Source organism: Diuraphis noxia, unplaced genomic scaffold (genome assembly GCF_037042655.1).
Source record: "Diuraphis noxia isolate RWA-SAM2 unplaced genomic scaffold, SU_Dnox_SAM2 contig0001, whole genome shotgun sequence".
Taxonomy (NCBI): Eukaryota; Metazoa; Arthropoda; class Insecta; order Hemiptera; family Aphididae; genus Diuraphis; species Diuraphis noxia.
This window is the reverse complement of record NW_028301711.1, coordinates 11214500-11237739: the sequence shown is the minus strand read 5'-3', so window position 1 is coordinate 11237739 and position 23240 is coordinate 11214500. Positions and strand designations below refer to the sequence as shown.

Here is a 23240-nt window from a genome sequence, read left to right as displayed (position 1 = left end):
TTTTAAAATTCCCAGTAGTTTTCAAAAACACCCGGAAAAACAAAAACAAAAAATTAAAATCAAGAAAAAACGGGAATGTTAACACAAAATCTAAAAATTTAGCTTGTAATTTAAGATTTTTCTGTATACATTAACTTAACTTAACGACTAACAAGTTAGAAAAAAAATTGTTAACTTTTCCAGCCTTAGCAAGTATATATATACCCAAAAATTGTAATGCACGTATTATTATTTGATACTTATACGTATGAATATACCTAAGATCAAAAAATAACACAATATTTTTAGTTGTGAAGATATATTTACATGGATTTATGGTATTATTAGACTTGAAACATGTCAACTGCTAACACAATATATAGAATTAATAAAATCTATTTTAAATAGTCACTAATACATATAATTAAAAGTGTTTATAAAATGTTGAATTGCATTTTATTCTGTATAAATCAAACATGTTAGTTTGTAACTAAACATTACTATTTATTTTTGCTATTCATAATTTGTTTAAGGTTTAAAAATTAAAGCGGGTTATTAGAATATGTCGATCTGCTGTACAGCATATTTTACAAGTGGGTTACTGTAATGGATGGCATTAAATTTTAATTCATTGAATTGTATACGAATAACGATTCAGAGCGGAGACGGTTTGTCAATCTATGATATTCTATGGTTTTATACTATATTAATTGGTATATTGCTATTATTTCAAAAAAAAATGTAGGTATCTATATAAAATAAATTCCAAATTAATAAAATCAGATTCATTTATGTATAGCCGACTCACTCAGCCATTCATAGTAGGTATAATGAATTTACTATAAGACAATGATATAAGTGATAAGTCATTAACGACATATAAACTATTAAAATTATAATATAAAGTATAGGTACTCTAGAAATTTCAATTACTCACGAATAATATTTTTAAATCACAACAATATAACAAAAATTGTTATTCTTGGTTATTTAATATTTTAATCTCATAAAAATTTGAACCTAAAACAATTATAAAAAACCTGTGTTTATATAGTTTTTAGATTTTTTTTGTTACAGAATTAACTACATACGTAGGAAACCTTATTAAAAATATTAAATCCTTCGCTATTGAAGTTAAACGTTTTATTACATACAATTTCTGTTAGTTGTCACAATTCAGCGCTAAATGTTGAGAGTTGATTATTTATTTTTTATTATATTTGTTGTATACTTTTATATAATTTTAATTATGCCTGTTAAAAAAATCTAAATGGTAGTCAAAATTGTAAGCAAACTTTGTTAAAACACAAAAAACAACTGAATGTTATTAAAAAATGCAAAAAATTCAAGACTTGTTTGGTGAAAATACCTCAATAGTTGAAAGTAAATATACACTTTAATATATTATTATGTCTATTATACAACATGTTAAATTATACTTAGATAGGAGTTACAATATAAGTTGTAACTACCTATGTATTAATCAGAGTTAACCTAACCTAATCAAAATGTACAAATATAAATAGTTTAAAAATTTAAAATATATAAGACCTTAAATCAATAAATAATGTACATAACAAACTTGATAAAATGTGTCCAGATAAATTAAAATTGAATTTATATTAGAATTGTATTATCAATCAAGTAGTTAATCGGTACAATATAATGATAGGTACAAACAAATAACATAAGTATTTTATTTAGGTACTAAAATATTAATTATTTATGAACTGCATAACCTTTGACACATATCTTTAGTTCATTTCCTTGTTTACCAAAAAATTTAGTAATAATGTTAGAATATAATTTTATTATTATATAATACTAATTCAAATTATTATTTATTAATTTATATTTAAATTTAATTATTTTTAATAACAACATATTATATTCAAAACAGAAGTCACTGAGGAAAATAAGATAGACATTTGGAAGATAGTTCAGAAAACATTTTCAAAAGTAGCTGAGCCTGTTTACAATGGTAGTAAGCTAATATTTGTTATAATTTAGATTATATATTTACATTAAAATTATATATTATAATGTATTTTGAAACAGAAGTCCCTGAGGAAATTAAGATAGACATTCAGAAAATTGATCAGAAAATATTTTCAAAAGTAGCAGAGACTGTTTACGATGTCATTCCTGGGTAAGTCGTAGATAAAAACTAAAAAGTATTAAACTATTAAATAAATTAAGTTCTTAAATATTATTTACTTTAATTAGTTAGGTAATTATTTATAAATATTCATTATATATTTTAAATAAAACTATCTGATTTACAAAAAATAAAATGATACTAAAATGCAGCTCCGTCCATTTACAAGACTGCATAAACAAAATAAACAATTTGTACTTAAGACTAACTTTAATGAAACCAAAATGTCTCCTTTTTTATAATGCTGTTGTATATGAGCTTAAATGGTAAAACAAATAGTCATTTTACAACTGGTGTATTTATACACTTTTGTGAAATAAAATTGATTTATCATACTATATTGTGTTATTAAGTCTGATCCAGCTCTGTCATAAACAATTTTACTCAGGATTATAGTCCGCGCAACGAAAACTGGCCGGTTACCACCGAAACCCGCCCGCCATGAACGTGCCGCTAGCCGCGGGTTCTCAAACTACGCGTCGCCGCTGCGATGTTATACAATAGGCGCACGCGGTGTGTTTGTTATGCGATGTTGAAAACCAGTTTTAGCTGTATAATTTTAATTTTATAATTATAATTTTAACTGGAATGTATTGTATAGAGGGATCGTAATTATTAATAAATGTAAAATATTAAGTATAGCCAGCATAGGTATAAATATTATTTTATTTTTATTGTATGTGTAAAAATATTATTTTTTTTTTTACTGATTTGCAATTATTATTAACAATCAATAAACTGTATATATATTATATCACGTATTGAAATTATGTTTTATACTGATAATCTTATAAACCATTTTCTCTCATGATTGGTATAATAATTAATTAATATATACCATGTGAACGAATAATTTTAAAAAAACGCGGCAATTAGCTTAATAACCACTTATTGACAATTGCCACTAGAGTCACACCAGTCACCGGCCAGTTTTCGTTGCGCGGACTATAGTTGACGTCCCAAATAAGAAACTACGTCCAAAGTCCAATCAGATTTTTTATGTAAGCTTTACTTTTTAATACTTTTTCACGATTTGAAGGATGACTTTGAAATACACAGACAAGGATTTATTTATCGATATATCTAACAATAATTTTCAAAATTCTCAATAGATTTTTTTTAATGCTATTTAATTTCCAAAGTACTTAACCAAATATAAACTTATGGATACATTCCATAATATCTATAATTCTTATATTTATAACCCATAATTATATACTGTATTAATAATATATTAATTTATATATATAAATATAAATTATAATCAATATCAGTCAATTTTTTTATATTTTACAGTTATACTTATTACAAATATTACTAAACTATACAACTTATTACTATCACTATATTACATATTGATATTACTACAACTATATTAATTATACAATTTTACTTAACCATAATTAAAATAACCAACATTAATATTTTATAATTTACAAATAAAAGACAAAACTACTTAAAATTTAATTTAATTTTTACTTTTTCTTTTTAAATTTGGTTCATCAATTATAACTACACTTTTCCTTTTTGTGTTTTCTTTATCAATTTCAACAACACTTTCTATTTTTAAATTTTTTATGAACACATCAATGTCAGATATGGATACATTTATGTCGATGAGTTTTTTAATTGTAAGTTCATGCGCAATCAGCTGCCTGAACGACAACATATGATCTTGCGTAAAGTTGAATTCTGTGCCTCTCGATAGATATTCCGCAAAAACACAAACAAACACACCGCAATCCATTCCGTTTTTTTGTTCTGGACATATAGCATCTTCGAGTTTCCATAAAGAGGTGTTTAGAATAGAGTCCAATTTGTCCAATTTTTCCTCTAATAAGTATGTTTGTATATCAGACATATAGTCATCAAAATTATCTACTATCCCCTTTAAACTATCATAGTATGAGATTTTTTGTTGATCCATATGGACACAAATGAGGAACCAGTGGCGACAATTGGGTTTCTCAAAGTTAATGGGTATAAATAGTTTTCTTTTTGAAAAAATATTTACATTTTTTGTCCAACGCTGAACGCCTTTGTAACCACTTTTATTGAGTCGGAAGTAAAAAAATGAGTCAAAAGCGTAGACGTCTTTATTGCGTGCCATTATGAGTTTCATATATTCATTTATAACTTTATCAGTGAGATACCACTGGTTATTACGAATCTTTTTGTAAGCAGCATAAACTGAAATCATAAAATATAATTGTTAGGTAGGTACACAATAAGTTGTTTTTATTTTATATTTGTTAAAACTAATGATATTAAATACTAACAGTTAAAATTAATGCAGTATTATTAATTTTTTATTAATTAATGAAAATAACATATAGGTAGGTAGTATTTATAACTCTTATCTATCATTTCAAATAAGAAAGAGGATATAGTAGATATTTAATGTAGATTAAGAAAAGATTGAGATTTTAAAGCAAAACTAGTTTCTTTCTAAATATATGTAAATTTTTTGGTTTAAAAAAACTACCAATACTTTACATTTTAACTTAATTTCAATTTTCTATACACGATAAGACTCAATAATTTTTTGTAAGCATCTGAAATAAGAATTTTTACAAAATCCATAAAAATACTCTATTTACTTATTTATTTTATAAATTAGCACCATTCGAAATTTAACAATATTTAAATCGACAAGATAAAAAAATGTGGTCTTATTTATATCTAGGATTTGAAAATTGAATACTGCAAGATTTCTCATATATTATCCTACCTAAAACAATAATAATTATAAACTTGTTGGAAAGTCAAATTAACTTTAATAAGTTGTTTATGTTTTAATTTTGATGTTTTAGGAAACCTTTTTGATTAACACAACAATTTCTTGGTCTGTTGTAATTTGAAAATGAATAACAGTAGATACTTGAAAATTTTACTAAATGTTGTTTATTTTGTTATTTCATTAACATGTGAACATACAGCTGATACATGTAAGAAGATATTGGTAAGCTCCTAAAAATCTTATTTGTAATGTTTGAGCTTTTATATAAAGTTATTAAAGATTATTCGAAGTTGATGGGTCAACTCTTGACATCCACATAAATTTATAGAAAAACAATGTTATACTTTTAGTTTATCACTCCAGAATAACATTTCACATTTAAAAATAGTTTGTTGATGCTAAACAACATTTTTTCGTGAAGCTTTGCTAACAATATTTTAACAATAGAAATTAACAAATTCTATAAATAAAAATAATTAAATGAAAATTATAGTTTATTTCCCTCATTATTTAGTAAAAACATTTTGAAAAAAAAATTTTAAAAAAAAATGTACTAAAATATATGACGAAATATATAATTAAATGCAATTTTAATTTATCATTATACACTAAATCAATGATGTACAAAGTTGCACATCGAACATCAATTTTTAAACTTATCAATTCTACTCCCTACATTTTTTTATTGCAATTAACTTGTATTTATACTACTCAATTTATCAATTCTCATAAAGATTCAATAAAAATAACTAAAAACTGTTTTATCTGAATATACCTTCAAGTCCGGAATTACTCAATTTTACATGTATTTTAAATCATTTTTTAAATATTGTGTTATTTATTATATTTATATTATTTTATAGAATAACACATACATTTAAATTTAAATTATTTATTTTTTTAGAGCCCATATAGTTTCAAACTTAATATATACTATTTTTAACAACCAAATGATAAATGTATTATACCTTCAAAAAAATTATAATTAAATAAACATTAAATCAATTATAAAATGTATACCTGGATAAGAAGAATTCATGATAATTTTTTGAAGTTAAAGGGTTGGTGGTAAATTAGCTTTGGACTATACAACAACAGACCTGAAAACAACAAAAAAATCAGTAAAAAGTCATATAATACATTATTACATGATATTATGAAATTAATACGATTAACTTACAATTCGATTCCTGTAATATATCAAAAATTTTTAGATTGTCTTGTGTTGTAACCAAACATCAATTTTCTGTAAAAACATTTATAACTTGGTTATTATTTCAAAAAATGTAAATTATCAATTTTTTTATACATCTACAGTATTCTATGTGAATGTTATGAATTAAATGATTTTACTTTTAAATATGCATATTCCTCAATGTAGTAAATTATTTTTTCAATGAAATGATAATATTTCCATTTGTTTTGGGAGATTATACAATTTTTTGCGTTATCATACGTGTCACAAAGATTCAATAAAAATAACTAAAACCTTTGAAAATTACACTAACCACACTCTGTCTCTTGTTACAATAAAAGGAGTAACCTAGACGGAAACCGATATTCCTTTGTTTTGGTCAAATCACACCTATTAATAAAATCTGATTTCAGTATCAGCCTTTTGTTTTCAAAAATTTACTGCTGGAATAAGCGGTACTTTTCGGTTATCGTAACCCAACGGTTGGGCCGGCCGACTGCTGCGGCGGTCGGGATATACCGATTCCGTTCTCGTACCCCATTATATTTATCTCAATATTGTCAAGTTTTATTGCCATACGAATAAATAAATAATTGCCAAAAATATAATTTATTTTATAAAATAATATAATATGAAATTATATGAGTACAAAGAAATTATAATAAAATATGAATACCAATAAAGTATAAATAAAACATCAATACAAAAACAAATTATAAAAAAGTATTAATACCAATACAATATGAATACCAAAAAAATTATTGCAAATAAAAAATATTTTTATGATGGAAGCATTGAGATAAATATAATGGGGTATGATGGCGGAATCGGTATATCTCGGCCGGCCGACCGTTGGGGGTACGATAACCGAAAAGTACCGAATAAAATTGCTTAATAATGTATTCATGTTGATCTTAGAAAAATTAAAAATAAATCGAATGTTGAACTGATAGTCTGATAAAGTGGAGCTGCTGTAAGCGGCACTCAGCTAGAAATATAATCAACTAATTAACCGCTGTTAAAAAAATAAAAAATGATTTAAACAACTACTCATTATACTATATATAATGATTATAATGTTCCACGATATATAACTTATTTTCATTAATTATTTACTTGTCGACAGGGGCGTCATTTCAGGTTTTTTCGGATGTGCGAAGTTTCAAGCAGGCCATTTTGAAATTTCGCCAGGCCATATAAAAATAGATATACATACGTATATGTATATTATCCTGCATTCAATTATTTCCAAACATTATAGACCGGTTATTACAATTTGATTTTAATCATATAAATAATTGAGCATTCGTGGCTCGTGCATTATTTTAGGCTTCAGCAAGGCGCAGGCCAATTGTAACATTCTAAAAGTAAGATGTGCACCCTGCCACCCCCAAAATGACGCCCCTGCTTGTCGATGATCAAGACTGGAGGTGATTATTGATAGGCGCTAGATTATAATATGAATTGTAAATCGTAAATCATCATAAGATAAAGTAACTGCAACTTAAGAAATGGTCAGCGTAATCATAGAATAAAAATAAAACCTAAAGTTTGAATCTCAAAGAAACATAAATCATTTTCTAGAGTAAAAATTAGAAACGTATTTACTATAGTTCTCCTTAGTTGCAACATGTTTTTAAATTTTTTAAATAGTTATTTTTTGAGCTGGGTACAATATTTTTTTTCTAACCGATTTTCATAACGTTTTACTTATTACAATAGAAACAATAATCTACAATACGAAAAAAAAATTAAATAAAATTCCCAATCAAATGGTAACACACTACTTTGGTACTAAATATATTTCCACATCTAGTAGTGTGGTATTTAAAAACATATAATAAATACTAGTCATATTAGTTATTACCTACAAGATAATAATTTGTAATTATAAATTCATAATCATAACTGTTTCATTATTATTTTTGAAAATAATATTTTTACAATTTTATAATAACTTTTTCACATGAATTATTACTTCTTGGACGATTCGCTATTTTCCTTCCAGAAGAAAATATAAAGTAACACACTAACACGCCACTTATATTGTATACAGCCATTTATTATTATATATATATATATTTTTTGTCAAATATATTTTAATGATTAAATGAGATAGTGCGAAACTGGGGGAAATTTAAGTTTTGTAAGTTATAGCCCATCGATGTTGGCGATTTTTCGGTTACGCGAATGCACACAACAAATTTGGTTGCATGGACTCTTAACCACTGCCGGCCGTGTACAAAAGTATGTCGAAAAATTCTTGATATTAGCCATGTAATTTTTGTCTTCAATTTATAAGTATAGCTTGTGTAAACATCAAGTGATAAAGAGTTTAAATTTTAAATTTATAGGTATGTAAATATGCTGATTAATTATTAATGTTTTGAATTTACACTGAATGACTAGGTATTGGTATTGACTATACTGACTATCATTTACCTATTTGTATCTTCGAAAAATAATATGTATTTGTTTCTATGTGCGTGCCAGTGGCGTGGCGTGGCTATTAAAAAGATGTAAGCAGTGAAATTTTTTTTCAAAAGTGATTAGAATATAGGTACTATACCTAAATACCTAATTATAAATTATGTATAAAAAAATGTTATCCTTTTAAAATTTTTAATGAATCCATGTTATAAATTCGAGTCTTCGAGAAAATAAAGAAATTGAAGTATAAATACTTCAAAAGTCTATTAGGCGAATGACAGTGACTATGTACGTAAAAACGACTACAGTCTACGACGCGTCGGGCTACGACGCTACGTACGTACTGGTCGGCGGTCGCTCCTTGTTTCTCGCGTAAGCATAATCAAATGTGCTTACAAACGCTAGTTAAATACGTGACCCCCACTATGGCATTATAGACTATTCGAAAACAACAGTTGCGCGTAAGCAATTTCAGAATGTGATACACTGTATATCGTATTATGAATTATGATAATACAGAATGGATTAAAAATAGACCTAAAATCGATGATTTTCTTAAAATAGTTGGTAATCAGTAACAGCGTACGACACAAATAAATAATAACAAAAACCACTAACAGCTGTAACTTAAATATTTTAAAAATTAAATTAAAATTTTAAAAATCATTTTTTTATTTATCTATTGGTCGTGATTGTGAAAGTTTATTGAAATATTAAAACAAATGCTCTGCCAAGTAAGATAGATTGGTAACCACTGAACTAGTTTGGGAGTCACTTAATTAGAGCGTTGTGCGCATGCGTAAAAACGAAAAATTACTAAAGTGGTGGTTATTGTTGAGCTGTAAGACTCGGTAAGCGACCCGTCTGCCGATCATACTTTTGTTTTATTTCGTTTTTCGGGACATATCATATTTTCAGTCGCGTCAGTTCGGGTCATCGACCGCAGCAGACTCGTTAAGTGGTAAGTTTTTAATTTATAATTAAATAAATATTAATATATTATATTGACATATTAAATTGATAAATGTATATGTATAAAAACATATAATGAGCCATATATAAATGTTTAAGAAATTATACCAATTGAATTATTAATTTAGTTGAAATGACATTTGCTTGTGAGTATTATATTTTATATTAATTTTCATACTGTGTCATATTATTACTAATTATTCTTATATTTATAAATAAAATTGAAAGTGGAATTTCACTAAATATTATAATTGAATAGTTGTTAAATGAATTTGATTATAATATACCAAAAACTATAATAACAAAGAAGGATACATATAAAATATCTGTAGAATTTAGTTTACTCCATAAAAAAGAACTACATTACGTTAATTATTGATGCTAAAAGTCTGGATATTCAGGTAAAACGTTTTTCTTCAAGCCCCTTAAATTTCTAATGTTCTTATTTTTTAATACAAATATTTACCACTGAATAAAGAAGATTTTATGAAAGTTAATGAAACACAAAAAAATTGTCCTTGAAAAATTCAGTAGTTAAAATTATATGTAGATTCAAAACTTAGAGAAAACCAATTCAATTATTGTGATGTGATTGACGGATTTAGTTAAGGATACTTTGCTACTTTTTATTAAAGTTCAAAGATAAATGAAGTATGTGAAGTAAGCAATTTGTGAGCAATGATGCTCCTATATTATGGAATCTATGGTCAAAAACTTTTATCAAAAATTCCTAAATTTTATATTTTATGGAACAACTGTGGTTTCTGGTACAATTGAAAAAAAAATTGGTTCATGAAATTATAAAAGCTTATGTTTATAAAACGGCAAAAAATTAATTCAAATGTAATTTATTTTGAAAAAAGTTATCTAGACAACAAAATAACAGTTTAAATTACCAGCCAACAAAAATGTAGACAAACAGCTACAATTTTATACTTCAAAAACCTAGGATGGGCAAATTTCTTTTTCAATTTCAAAAATATTAGTTACTTAATCTACTATATAATAGGCACAAGCACAATTGTTATTATAATATTCTGTTACATAATTTTATTGGTATTCAAATTGTCTAACGTTTTTACTTATAAATGTTGTGATAAGTTTTATCAAGTAACAATTAATATCAAACATGCATATCATTCATAAACAGTAAAAATAGTTTGATTGATAAATCTAAATTGGTTTTCAAAAATTACTAATTGAGGCTTAAAATGTTATTACGATTTATAATTTTACATTTTTAATTATTTTTTCATGATACTAGATAGTATGATTAAATAACATTAGCTATTAAATAGAAAATATTCCTATTTCAGTAAAATTATCATTGTGCTTGTCTTGGCTCAGTAAATAGTGATATAATTGAATAACCAGGGCAGGACATTAATGCGTTATTAAGTTAATTTTAACTTATTAACTTAACTACAACTTAATTGCTTTTACATTAACTTTTAATTTTTTTATTATAATTTCCAATAAAGTTAATTTTGATGTTTCATGTTAGAAATATACTTTTTTAGACTGTTGGTTTATAGATTTAAGTAAAAATTTAAGTACATTACGTATAGAATATATTATTCGGAAAAAATTTACGAAGAATTTTGTAAAAATACTGATAAATAAAAACTATTAAATCATAAGAGTTAGATAGGTACTGTTGTGCTAATTAATAGTAATATAGAGTACATTATTGGCCCATGAGACCATCAAAATTATAATATTGTAATACCTATTTCTTACTCTTTAATTTTAAATTATTATAAAAATATTATCATAAATTATACAAATTAATTATACTTATAAATATTATAATTTTTTATTTATTTTCATTTAAAATTTAACTGTATGCCGTTTGCAGTATGGAAAATTGGTATTTTTGCTTTTTTAAGTTTTTACCTGCAAGATAAGAACTTTTGGCTATTATTTAGGTAAAATTTATTATTTAGGTCTAACACTAGAAAGATTTTATTACACAAAATATGAAGGTACAGATGCTAAAGAAAAGCGTTGTCTTTATTAGAAACATCGATCAACAGTAAATAAATTAAGCAAAGTTCGATCAAAGATTATTTTAAGAAATTAAATTCAAATTTTTTATAATTATGTTTAAGTAATATTTATAGATAAATAAAGTAATAAATCTCCAATTATAATAATTAATAATAAATGTATGTATAAATAATGTATGTGCATACATGCATAAATTCAGTATTAATTTCGATTGTAAGTCAAATAAAAAAAGTCAAATACAAGTTTTGTATTTTCCGTTATTAACCGGTTACAACGAATGCTTGTTATAACCGGTTAGAACGAGCATGACTAGCAAAAATACCTGACCCTTGAAACTCGTTATAACCGATTTCTACTCTATATTAATAATTATAGCTTTTAAAATTGTGTTTGTGAGTCCCGCCTATTGAACAAACATATTGGTTTAATATGTGAATAATTTTTAATTTCAACATTAATTGTAATAGGAATTTGTAATACATTTTTGTCATTTATCAGATTATCATTCAAAAACATTAGGTTAAAGAATGATTCAGTAATCTATGGATTCGGTATCCAAGTGATTATCACTTATTTTACTAATTAATGTATTATCAATAGATTTTTGATTTAATTAAAGCTAAGTTAATATTATTTGTTAAATTTATTTTAAACTTAAATTGATGTATTAAAAATTAATTGAAAAAAATATCAAATAACTTGCTTACAATACATTTATTATTAAAAATACATACATATATTATTATATTTATAATCAATAATAAATTAATAACATTTTAAATTATGATTTGAAATAAGAAATTTAATTTATTAGTATATGTAACTAGGTTTTTATTAAATCATTAATAATGTTATTTGAAGTTAGTTGTACTTTTAATATTATACTCTAACCAATAAAATCATGTGAATTAAAATTAATTAATGCTAAAACATTTAGAATAGTTTAAGGAAATTAAGATTAAAGCCTGGGACCATACATATCTCTATCTTCAATAAAGATACCACAATCAAATAGATTTGTGAATTAATGTTGTAAAAAGAAGAATCAATATATTAATATTATATTGTATTGTTTTACCTAAATTTCATTATTTTTAATATGCTATCAATATACACTGTTTATCAGGTAAACGATACAATGATAGATATAAAAAAAGGCCATAATTATAAAAAAGAAATGAGAGATAATGATGAATTAAAAGAGGATAAATTAGAACAACTACCCAAAACACAATATGATTGCTGACATTTTCACCATGTTATTGTAACACGCTTGAGACAATCATAAATATTAAAGAAAAAAGAAAAACATTAAAACAAGGCAATAAACAACTGTCAAAACTTGTAGCAAATTAATATTATAAAAAAATTAAACTGTACCCAATTAATGTTATTTTTATAAAATTAAATTCCTATACTCAAATCATTAATTTCTAACTAATTACTATCAAATTCAAACATCAATAATGATTGATAACATGCATTACGCGCTGGGGCAACCGTGGACTTCAAAGAAAAAATAATCTCAACAAAAACACTACGTCAACTCCGTGTAAAAAAACGCTAAGTAAAAAAAAAAAATATATAAATGCAATAAAATGTGTGATATAAGGTGGAATCTAAGTAAATAGTTTAATGAATAAAATGTATGTATAAATAATTAATTCAAATTTAATAAAAATTGGTTATTTATATTAATTTATAATATGAATTGTTTTAACTCAAATTGATCCAATTTTGGTTTACTTAGCCGGAAACAATTTATTTATTGTAATGGTGCTTTCATTATTTATTACATAAACTATTAGTACTTGGCTATACATTTTTTAGACTGAATCTTCCGGCCAAGTAAACCAAAATTGGATCAATTTGAGTTAAAATAATTCATATTCTAAATTAATATAAATAACCAATTTTTATTAAATTTGAATTAATTATTTATACATACATTTTATTCATTAAACTATTTACTTAGATTCCACCTTATATCACACATTTTATTGCATTTATATATTTTTTTTTTTTACTTAGCGTTTTTTTACACGGAGTTGACGTAGTGTTTTTGTTGAGATATCATTAGTTTTTATTAGGGTCAAGATATTTTTTATTTTTTTTTCCATTATTATGATGTAATGTCTTATTTATAATTTTTTTAAGATGTTTAAACATATCGTTCTGTACAAAAGTACATTTTGTTTCCTATACTTCAGCACCCATTTTAATACTCTATCTGCAGTACACCTACCTTGAACCAGAGGCATTTTTAATTTACCAATTGATCTATTGGTACATTTTTCAATATTTAATAAAATGGAAATAACTGTTTGGATTTTGGATTCTTTCTTTTTAATGGTACTTCATGTACCGTGTTATTACTGCACTGTTTAATAGTAGTACTATTATAACTTTCAACTACGATTTTAGATTGAGTAGACTCCTGATATTTTTTTTCCTCATATCTCGCGCCTTTTGGAGTTAAGTTACCATTTTTAATGTAGACACAATTCGACACAAATATGAAGACAGTCACAATAAAGTATTATAAATTATAATAAAGACTGTTATAATAATAATTATTATTATAACGACTATATATTATTTAACAATAAAATGCTCAATGGAAAATGATAGATAGTCGATACGGTTAGGTTTGGTGATACCACGTGCATTGAATAATAATATTATGGACACGACACAATAACGCCGACAACAAGCTCGTACGCAGGACGCGAGACGAAAGAACGAAATTTCCATAACAAAATAAATTTTGTCATGGAAATTTCAAATTACGAAAACAGAATGCACCGATACCGATAACTGATAAGCGATTGTGGACCATGTTCGCGTGTTAGTATGTTGTATGTGTCTAGCGGTGGGGGGAAGCAATAGTAGTGGGAGACACACGCCGCCGTCGCAAGAATCCTCTCACTCGTCCCGTCAACATGACGCGTTTAATACGGCAGCCGGCGGCGAAAGTAATATAAAATGATCACTTAAATATCCACAGTTTTTTGATCATAACTAAAATACTATTCAACCGATTCTATTTAAAATTATAAAAGCACGTAGCCTATGATTTTCTCGATCGATTGATATCTCGTTCTAACTATTTGGTTCATTTATTAGACCTACAGCCTTTAATAAAGAATACCAAAATATTAACACGTATTAAATGGGAATGTTTAGGTTTCTGTATATATACACGGTCGAGTGCTTCGCCTTCCTTTTTTTTTTACTTAGCTCGCGACACTACCGTGTCGCTGGATTAGCTTAAAAAATTGACTGGAACGTTTGTTGTCCACGGACAAAGATATTGTAAATCATATTAGAGAAAGATAAAAGAGTGAACAGAGCGGAAATGACATTGTCGGCGTGGATCATGGGAAGGCTACCAAGATTCCCCATCCTTGAGCATCGAACGTTTTCAGCGCTACCGGTGGTTTTATTTGGCGTTACTACATTTTTTTTTTAACATGTATTACGTATCTTTCTAATATCTTTGTATCGTTCATGGCCAAACTTAATAAATTTATGGATTATTATTGCCATAATGCATTACGACTCTATGATAAGGCAACTTTGGCGATTGTGTGACGCTGATACTAAGAATAAGCTGATGAGACAGTCATGCTTCGTGATGGAAACGAGAACGCGCACCAATCAGCTGAAAGTTACGAAAGCGTTTAATGCCACGTCACTTCGTTAGTGTTCGAGCTGGCACAAACGCACAATTGCCCGATTCAGTATTTCGATTAGGTCAGAGGCTCAACCTATTTTAAGTTGATAAAATTCGAACGCTTTATAATCGAATAAATTGTTCCATTCATCAGTCAATCAATAACTACAAGTGACAGAACGATGTATTTGGAGGGCATTGATTAAGTTAAATTCCTAATAGGGAATGGGTTTTTAAACACGTGGTAAGTGAACCAATTGTACGAATATAATACCTATATAGTGGCTACATATTATTAATAGTAATAACTGCGGCTTAATTAATTTTGAGTCCTCAAATTAACAAAATAATTTTATGTCCTAAGTGGAGCGACGAGTATTGATTTTACAAGTATGTGTAAGTATGTACACGATAAATAGTCTATATAATATTATAGCTTTAGGTAGTATCTGGACAAAAAATTGGATTTTGTTGGTGCTCTTAAAGAGTACCACATAACATTTATCAAGTAAAAATATATTTAATCAAAAATTACATGTAACTGAATAACAAACAACCGTAAATACTTAATACGATTTTTCCCTCCTAAAATGTCGGTAAAAAAAAAATTTGCACAATGTCTGAAAATTTTGAACCAGTCGTTGGATCGCTGCATAACTTCCCACCAACTGAGTGAGCGTCGTCCTCACAACATTGTTTTTTTTTATTATTCTTTAACGTGTTAATTTCAATTATCATAGAACAAAAATCAACACTGAGGTGCTTATATTTTATTTGTTTTTAAAATTCTATTTTCTTTTACTTCACTCTTTTTTTACACCCATAATATCGTCCATTAAATACATAAAATACAGTGAAACCTCTAAATACCAGACACTCTCGGTCGCTTAAACGTCGTCCGCTATTTGGAGGTGTCTGCTATTAAGAGGGGAAATATATTGAGTACACATTTCACCGTTCCCAAAATTCTGTCCGTTATTTGGAGGTATCTGTTAAAGGAGGTTTCACTGTATATAAATTGAGATATAATATTATTCATTTAGGCAGAATGTTATGTACCAGTCAGTGGCCGGCACAACCAGACACTGATAACTATTAGAGTTACTAAATTATATTTGTCAACTCATAGATTGAAGGTATTAATAGTATTACAGAACTCAAGTAATATATGTGGGTCTCAAAATATTAACTAAGTGAGCTACGCTCATCACAATACCAATGAAGGGGGTTAATATACTTCTTAAAAATAATTTTTTTATAAATGTTTAAACTAAAATTTCTGATGAAAATCTAAATCATAAAAATTCACACATTTTTAAGACATACTTATAGATAAAATATCAATAGTTCTCTAATTGTGTAATTAGTTGGGTATAACTTCAATTTTTGTTTGATAAAAACAAATTGTAATTATAAATACTTAACAATTTCACCAGTGTATCTTATCTCTTAGAACTATTATGGGAAATAGATAATGTATCAACCAATATCATTATACTTCAACATTAAGAGGACGCTATACCCACATATGTTGTCTCTGTCTTACAAGTGCGTAACATAGCAAATTTTATGCTCAGCAGATCACGTTTAGCTCCGTTAGTTTAAAATTTAGAGTAAATTGACTTATTACAAAAATTAAAGGTAACATTATTATCGAGGGCATGACGTGGGCTTTTTATTATATTTTAATTTTTAAGTGAGTTATGTGTAATTTAAAATTTAAAATTGTTTGTATATCTTAAAATACACATAACTCACTTTAAAATTAAAATATAATAAAAAGCCAACGTCATGCCCTCGATAATAATGTCACCTTTAATTTTTGTAAGAGGTCAATTTACTCTAAATTTTATACTAACGGAGCTAAACGTAATCTGCTGAGCATAAAATTTGCAATGTTACGCACTTGTAAGACGTAGACAACGTATGCGGGTGTAGCGTCCTCTTAAAATTTTTTTCTAATACACATAAAAAAAATGTTTTTAAACTTATTAATACACTATTTGGCAGTTAATAGAAGAAAGTTAAATAGTTAGAAATAATCATAAATTAGAAGCCATATATATCATAAACATACATTGGTAAAAATATTAATTTTATTATCTGATTTTATTTGGAACACCTTTCTGATTTATGCATAAAATTAGCATATTTTAAGTTGCAACCTGCAGTTATTGACACTACTATAATAATCATAGAAATAATAAATAAATAGAAGTGAAATAAATATTGAAGACTAGTTTGAAAAACAAAATATTATATCATTATCAATAGATTAAATACTAAAAGATTCTTGCACTTTAAATGAGGCTCAATAGCCTCAATATATAGGCTCAATATATCAATATATTCTGGAAGAATTTTTAGCAAAAAGTGAGATTGAAAAGCTAGATAAAAATAAGACTGTTAAGGTTGTTACACCATATGTTTTGGAAAATATTTAAATCCTAAATATAATAGCTCTTTTTCATCTGAAGAAAAATCTGATTTAATCTTCCAGTATCTCTACTATTTACAGCCAAACAAGACTGAGCACAGGCAAAACAATTTCAGCCCCTAGTTTAATTATACTAAAAATTACATAGTCACCATACTTATATACTTTTAATTTTAAATATAGATAAATACACTTATGTTACATAATCTTACAAATGCATATAGTAATGCATCATCTGTTGATCGAAACAATTTTAAAAAAGTTTAAAGGGTACTTTCCTGTTATATAAGACTACCAAAATGGTACTTTTCTACTGTTTCCTACTAATTAAGCTGCTTATAAACATTTAACTGTAAACCACAGCAAAAACTTTGTTGATATCATATATCATAGATATACATATACCTGGTTTGAGGATAAATCGTTATCATTACGCGATTTCATAAAAATTTAAAACTCAAACGCTCAAAACATTTTTCCTATAATGACGCTTCAAATTTTCTCTATAGCTATTTGGAGCAAAACTTATGGAAAACTTAGTGTTAAATTTAGATATAAATACAAACAATATTATGAGTTTTGAACTACAAAATAATTTGCAAATATTCATGGTTTTGACGAAATTTTGTCAATATTTGAAATTCAAATGCTAATAAAAATTTAATTTGAATTTCCGGTGGACATTTTTTGGTGATAAAGATTGACAAATTTTTAAGAAATCTTGTATTAAATTTTCAAATCTTAGATTTAAAAAGAAAATGTTTTATGAATTTCTAGCTTAAAACAATTTGCGAATTTTTGTGATTATTACGTATTATGTCAAAATTCAAAATTTGAATGCTTATAAAAAAAAATTGTGACTATGAGTTTCTTTTATTTTTCAACTGCTATTGTAACAATATATTAAGAGTCTTGTATTAAATCTTCAATATTTTCTATCCAAAAAATAAATTTTTATCGATATTAATTTAAAAAAAAACTAATAATGATCGAAAATTGCATATACCTATGAATAGTACAACATAAGTCAAAAAATTTTGAAAATTTCATGGCGGATAGAATATACTTATAAAAACATTCAGTGAAAATTTCATGTATCAATTGTCATTTGTTTTAAAGTTACATCAATAATCAAAATCGATTTTGTCGAAAACTTATTGTGCGTAAAATTTCCTGTTTTTACCTTAATTTTTAGTTTGTTTATCCCAATTATTTAGAAAAATATATAAGAATTTTTTACTTTTGATCACCAAAGTACCAACAAGATTCACTTTCTGATCGAATAAGGTACTGAAGTCAAATATCGCACTTTTACTGCCCCAAAACGAGATGACAGACACAAAAAAAAATAATAAATTCATGGTTTTGACGAATTTTTGTCAATATTTGAACTTCAAATGCTAATAAAAAGAAAATTGTGCCTATGTATTCTTATAATTTTTTAATCACTATAAGAATAACTTATGAGAAACTTTGTATTAAAATTATCAAGTATTTTATAGGGCCAAAAAAATGTTATCGACACTTCAAAAAAAAAATTTCTGAAAAATTGAAAATTTCAGTTGTCTATAAAATCTCAAAAAAAGTCAAAACATTTTCAAAAATTAAATAATGTATAGAAAATGCCAATCTAAATAACTGGTAAAATTTTTATGTGTCTATGACTTATACTTTTTGAATAATAACAAATATTTAAATTCGTTTGAGGATAAATCGTTATTGTTACGCTATTTTGAAAAAATTTAAAATTCAAACCCACTTAAAATTTTTCCTATAATGAAGCTTCGAGTTTTATCTATAGCTATTTGAAGGAAAACTTAGTGTTGTATTTTTAATTCTTAGTTATAAACACAAACAATTTTATGATTTTTCAACTTCAAAATTACTTTCAAATATTCGCGTTTTCGACAGATTTCGTAGAAATTTGAACTATAAACACTTATAAAAAAAAATTGTGACTAACGATTTTTAATTTTTTTTAGCTACAATTAGAACAACTCATAAGAAACCATGTATTAAATTTTCATGTTTTTTTGGTTGTTCAACATTTTTTTACCAACACTTCAAAAAAAAATTCGAAAATTTCAGTGGTCTATAAATAACTCAAAAAGTTGAAAATGTTTGAAAATTTAACTGTATATCACAACATTAATATTTGGTGAAAATTTCAAGTATTTACAGTGATTAGTTTTTGAATTACAACCATATAAAAATATTTATTTCGTCGAAAACTGGTTTTGTGTAAAAATTCCCGTTTTTCTGTCATTTTTTTTTTTGTTTTTCTCGATTTTTTTGAAAACTGTTAACTTTTGACCTCTATAATGCACCAAGGATATTCACTTTTACATCAGAAACCACCCCCCAAAGTTTGAAATTGAAGCATTATTTCGACTAGTTATGCTGTACACAGACACAAAAACAAACAAACAAACAAAAAACACACACATCATTGGAACATCAATACATTCATCACTTCGTTCAGAATCTAAAATAAAACAAAAGAAAAGAATTAAACATTATGCAAATATTGGTAGTCTTAGATAAGAGGATTGTGATGTTTCACAAAACTTGAGCTGTAGTCGCAATAACGGAGGTAGTGTTTGGCAGTAGTCGCGATAATAGCCGTAGTCTCGTATAACAGGAAAGTACCGTTTAAAGTTAATAGTTTTCCTAATTTCTTTTAATTTAAGTTATATGTGTAATGATTCGAATACGATTATGCGAAACGGTTTGTAAAATCTTAAAATATTGTTATGTAAAAAAAGTTAGTCCTCTTCCGGAAACAATATGAAAACTTACAATTGACTTATTATTTAATTTAAGTTATTCTTATTTTTTTCAATATTTAAATAGGCAATAGTATAAATTAAAATAATTAAAGATAAATGTTAATGCAATAAGTATCAACAAATATTTATAATAAATTTACTTAACTTTGATTTGATTAAAAATAAATTTGTTATTTTTATAAGTTTGTATCAATAAAATCAGCTATAAAAAGAAATAAAAAAAAGATAATAATTTATGTTAAATATATATACCTATATATTATAGTCTTGAACTCGGACTAAACTATGTTAGTACTACTTTTGTACATATTTTTTGAGAAATAACACTGGATAATCACGTACCTCTTGTAATTTTTGTTTTTTGAGATCAAATTTACTAATTGTATTTATTAGTATAAATTATTAATAAAAATTAAATTTAAAAAATTCAAGTTAAAACATGCATAACTTAAACTTATTAACTCGTTTATGCTCAGGCTTGGTTGCTCATATATTTATAAAAAATTATACAAAGTTAAAAAGTATTTAAATAAAAAAAGAATATTAATATGTTGCATCAAATTTTAAAAATTAACTACTTTTCTTGATTTTTGTCTCTGCAATGTCATCAATAACATAATATCGTAATATAACCAACTGACCAAAACAGTATTGACTGACGACATAATAAGCAAAAATACATTATTATTATTCTTTAAATATACTTGTCACATAATAAACAATTTTTATGAATTTAATTTAAATGTATTTTAAATCCAACTACTTTCTAATAATTATTATATACACTAAAAAATGTATGCATCTGTGAATTTTCTAAGTTAAAATAGAATTTTTATTGCATCAAACATTCTAATAAAAAGAACTATTGTTTTAATTAAATATGTTATAAATGTCTAGTTAAAACCAATTCATTTTAACATAATGTTACCTCTTAGATATTATATGAGACAGAGTATAGTGTATATTTTAGGTCTCGTAAGACCTGAGGAAAGCATTCTTGCAGATCAATAGACAAAATTGTTTTTGAAGCGCTTATTGTTTTAGAATACTTGGCCGCTTACCTTCCAATTGGCACCTTATTTCTCTCCACAACAGCTTACAGCATGGATGGATGCGAGATGAAATTGTATGTATGACGTCGGTTTTTCGACGCTGTACACAATTATTATTGTAACGATGGGAGCCGATCGACACACAAACTGACCAATCACAAACAGATTTCTGATGACACTGACCTAGAACCGAGAGAAAATTATTGTAACCATTTCATGATAAACATTAGGTAGAAGTTCAGCTCAAATATTCTTTGTCTATGCCACAGATGTCATCTACTTGGACAACGGGAATTTCAGCGTCCCGTCGCACGTACAAAAATACTGTTCTCACGAACTCGTTTCACGGTTGTGCGGTGGCGTCCATGTTGGACGTGCGGGCCCGACAATGTTACACGATCAGTCGATGGACGCATAAAAACGACAAACAACGGTCGTACGACCGCGTAGCCGTGCCGTTGGTTATACTTACGTACCGAAAAAAAGTCGATCCTCTGACGATTGCTTTTCTCAAGGCGAGTGGGTTACGAAAAAAAAAATACTGCTCGCAGACGACGTGTTCGCTGGTAGCTGACCGTAGGTAAAATCATAAAATGGCGGCAGGCAACAAGTGCACGTCGTAAGACTGCGTACAACGCAGCGGCACTGGGCGCCCGGGTCCGACATTCGGATGTTCCCATTGGTCGACGACCGACGTTCGGTTGATGTCAAACGTTACGTCCACGGGGCGAAACGTATCGAACCCCTATGGAGGTAAACGTACGTGTGGAGGCAAACGTTGTACAGTTGGAGATATTGTTATACCGTCGACCCGCTGCAGTATGCGTTCACTGCAGAGTTTTCTCTGTGGTTGTTCGGCGAATAATTACCCGTATTGTCATAATATACATATAGTTGTCTACTAAAACTTTATTCAATGATATTGAGCTACGATGATGAATAGGCTAAAACCTAATCGTCCGGAAACGTATGGAAACCCTATGGAGGTAAACGTTGTACAGATGGAGGTACAACAGACGGTGTAGGTATTGTTATATCGTCGACCCGCTATACAGTCTCCGTTCACTGCAGAGTTTTCTCTGTGGTTGTTCGGCGAATAATTAAACGAAAACAACAACAAAAGTGTCTGATGAAAATCGTTCTACACTCACGCAGTAACCCACCCATCTTGTATCTATATTTAGGTATACCCGTATTATCATAATATACCTACATACCTATAGCTGTCTACTAAAACTTTGTTTAATGATATTGAGCTACGATGATGAATAGGCTACAACCTAATCGTCCGGAATCGATGAATTCCTATATAATATAATATTTTAATGATGAAGCATGACCTGCACGACGGACTATACAGGTTGATTCTTTTATCAAACAACACTTATATGGTGTTTGTGTGTAAATACCACCTAACATACACCTATAACACACAAACACCACCCAAAACCATCCAACTTTGGGAGGCTATATCTTGTAAACGGATTGACGAAAAATGAAAATTTAAACGTGAAAATTCATTGAAAAAATAGACTTTTTAGTTTATCAAATTTTAAGTATAGGTTGTCATTTGAAAATCAAAAGTTGATAATGGTTAACCTGATAAATATAAGGGTGAAAATATTTAAAAAATATATAGTTCTAGAACAAGATGGTTCCAAAATTTTGAAAAAAAAAAAATTTGAAAAAATTCAATAGTTTTTGAAATAATGAGTGTTGTTTGATAAAAGAATCACCCTGTATAGGTGTTTTTATTGAACGAAAATTACCTACAGAAACAATTAATGAAGAATTATAAAAGA

General features: G+C 26.8%; 1 protein-coding gene and 1 long non-coding RNA gene across 6 annotated transcripts; one reads left to right on the top strand and one right to left on the bottom strand.

Annotated features, from left to right (window-relative positions):
* Positions 1 to 3395: 3395 nt before the first annotated feature.
* LOC149059624 (sentrin-specific protease 1-like) lies at positions 3396 to 22062 on the bottom strand. Of its 5 annotated transcripts, none has more exons than XM_089215040.1 (4): positions 21915 to 22062; positions 6058 to 6123; positions 5898 to 5977; positions 3396 to 4327 (listed from the first exon to the last, which is right to left on the bottom strand). In XM_089215040.1, the coding sequence occupies exons 3-4, from the start codon at positions 5914 to 5916 to the stop codon at positions 3606 to 3608; spliced, it is 741 nt and encodes a 246-aa protein (XP_089071166.1). In that variant the 5' UTR covers positions 5917 to 5977; positions 6058 to 6123; positions 21915 to 22062; the 3' UTR covers positions 3396 to 3605. The 5 variants fall into 5 exon arrangements, with proteins under 5 accessions (XP_089071166.1, XP_089071169.1, XP_089071159.1 ...); XM_089215043.1 differs by having other exon boundaries at positions 21911 to 22056; XM_089215033.1 differs by lacking the exon at positions 21915 to 22062 and adding an exon at positions 21448 to 21588.
* On the top strand, positions 14784 to 21838 carry LOC107168350 (uncharacterized). The gene is made up of 3 exons (XR_016189301.1): positions 14784 to 15404; positions 21431 to 21643; positions 21708 to 21838. It is a non-coding gene; the product is annotated as an uncharacterized LOC107168350 (long non-coding RNA).
* Positions 22063 to 23240: the final 1178 nt, after the last annotated feature.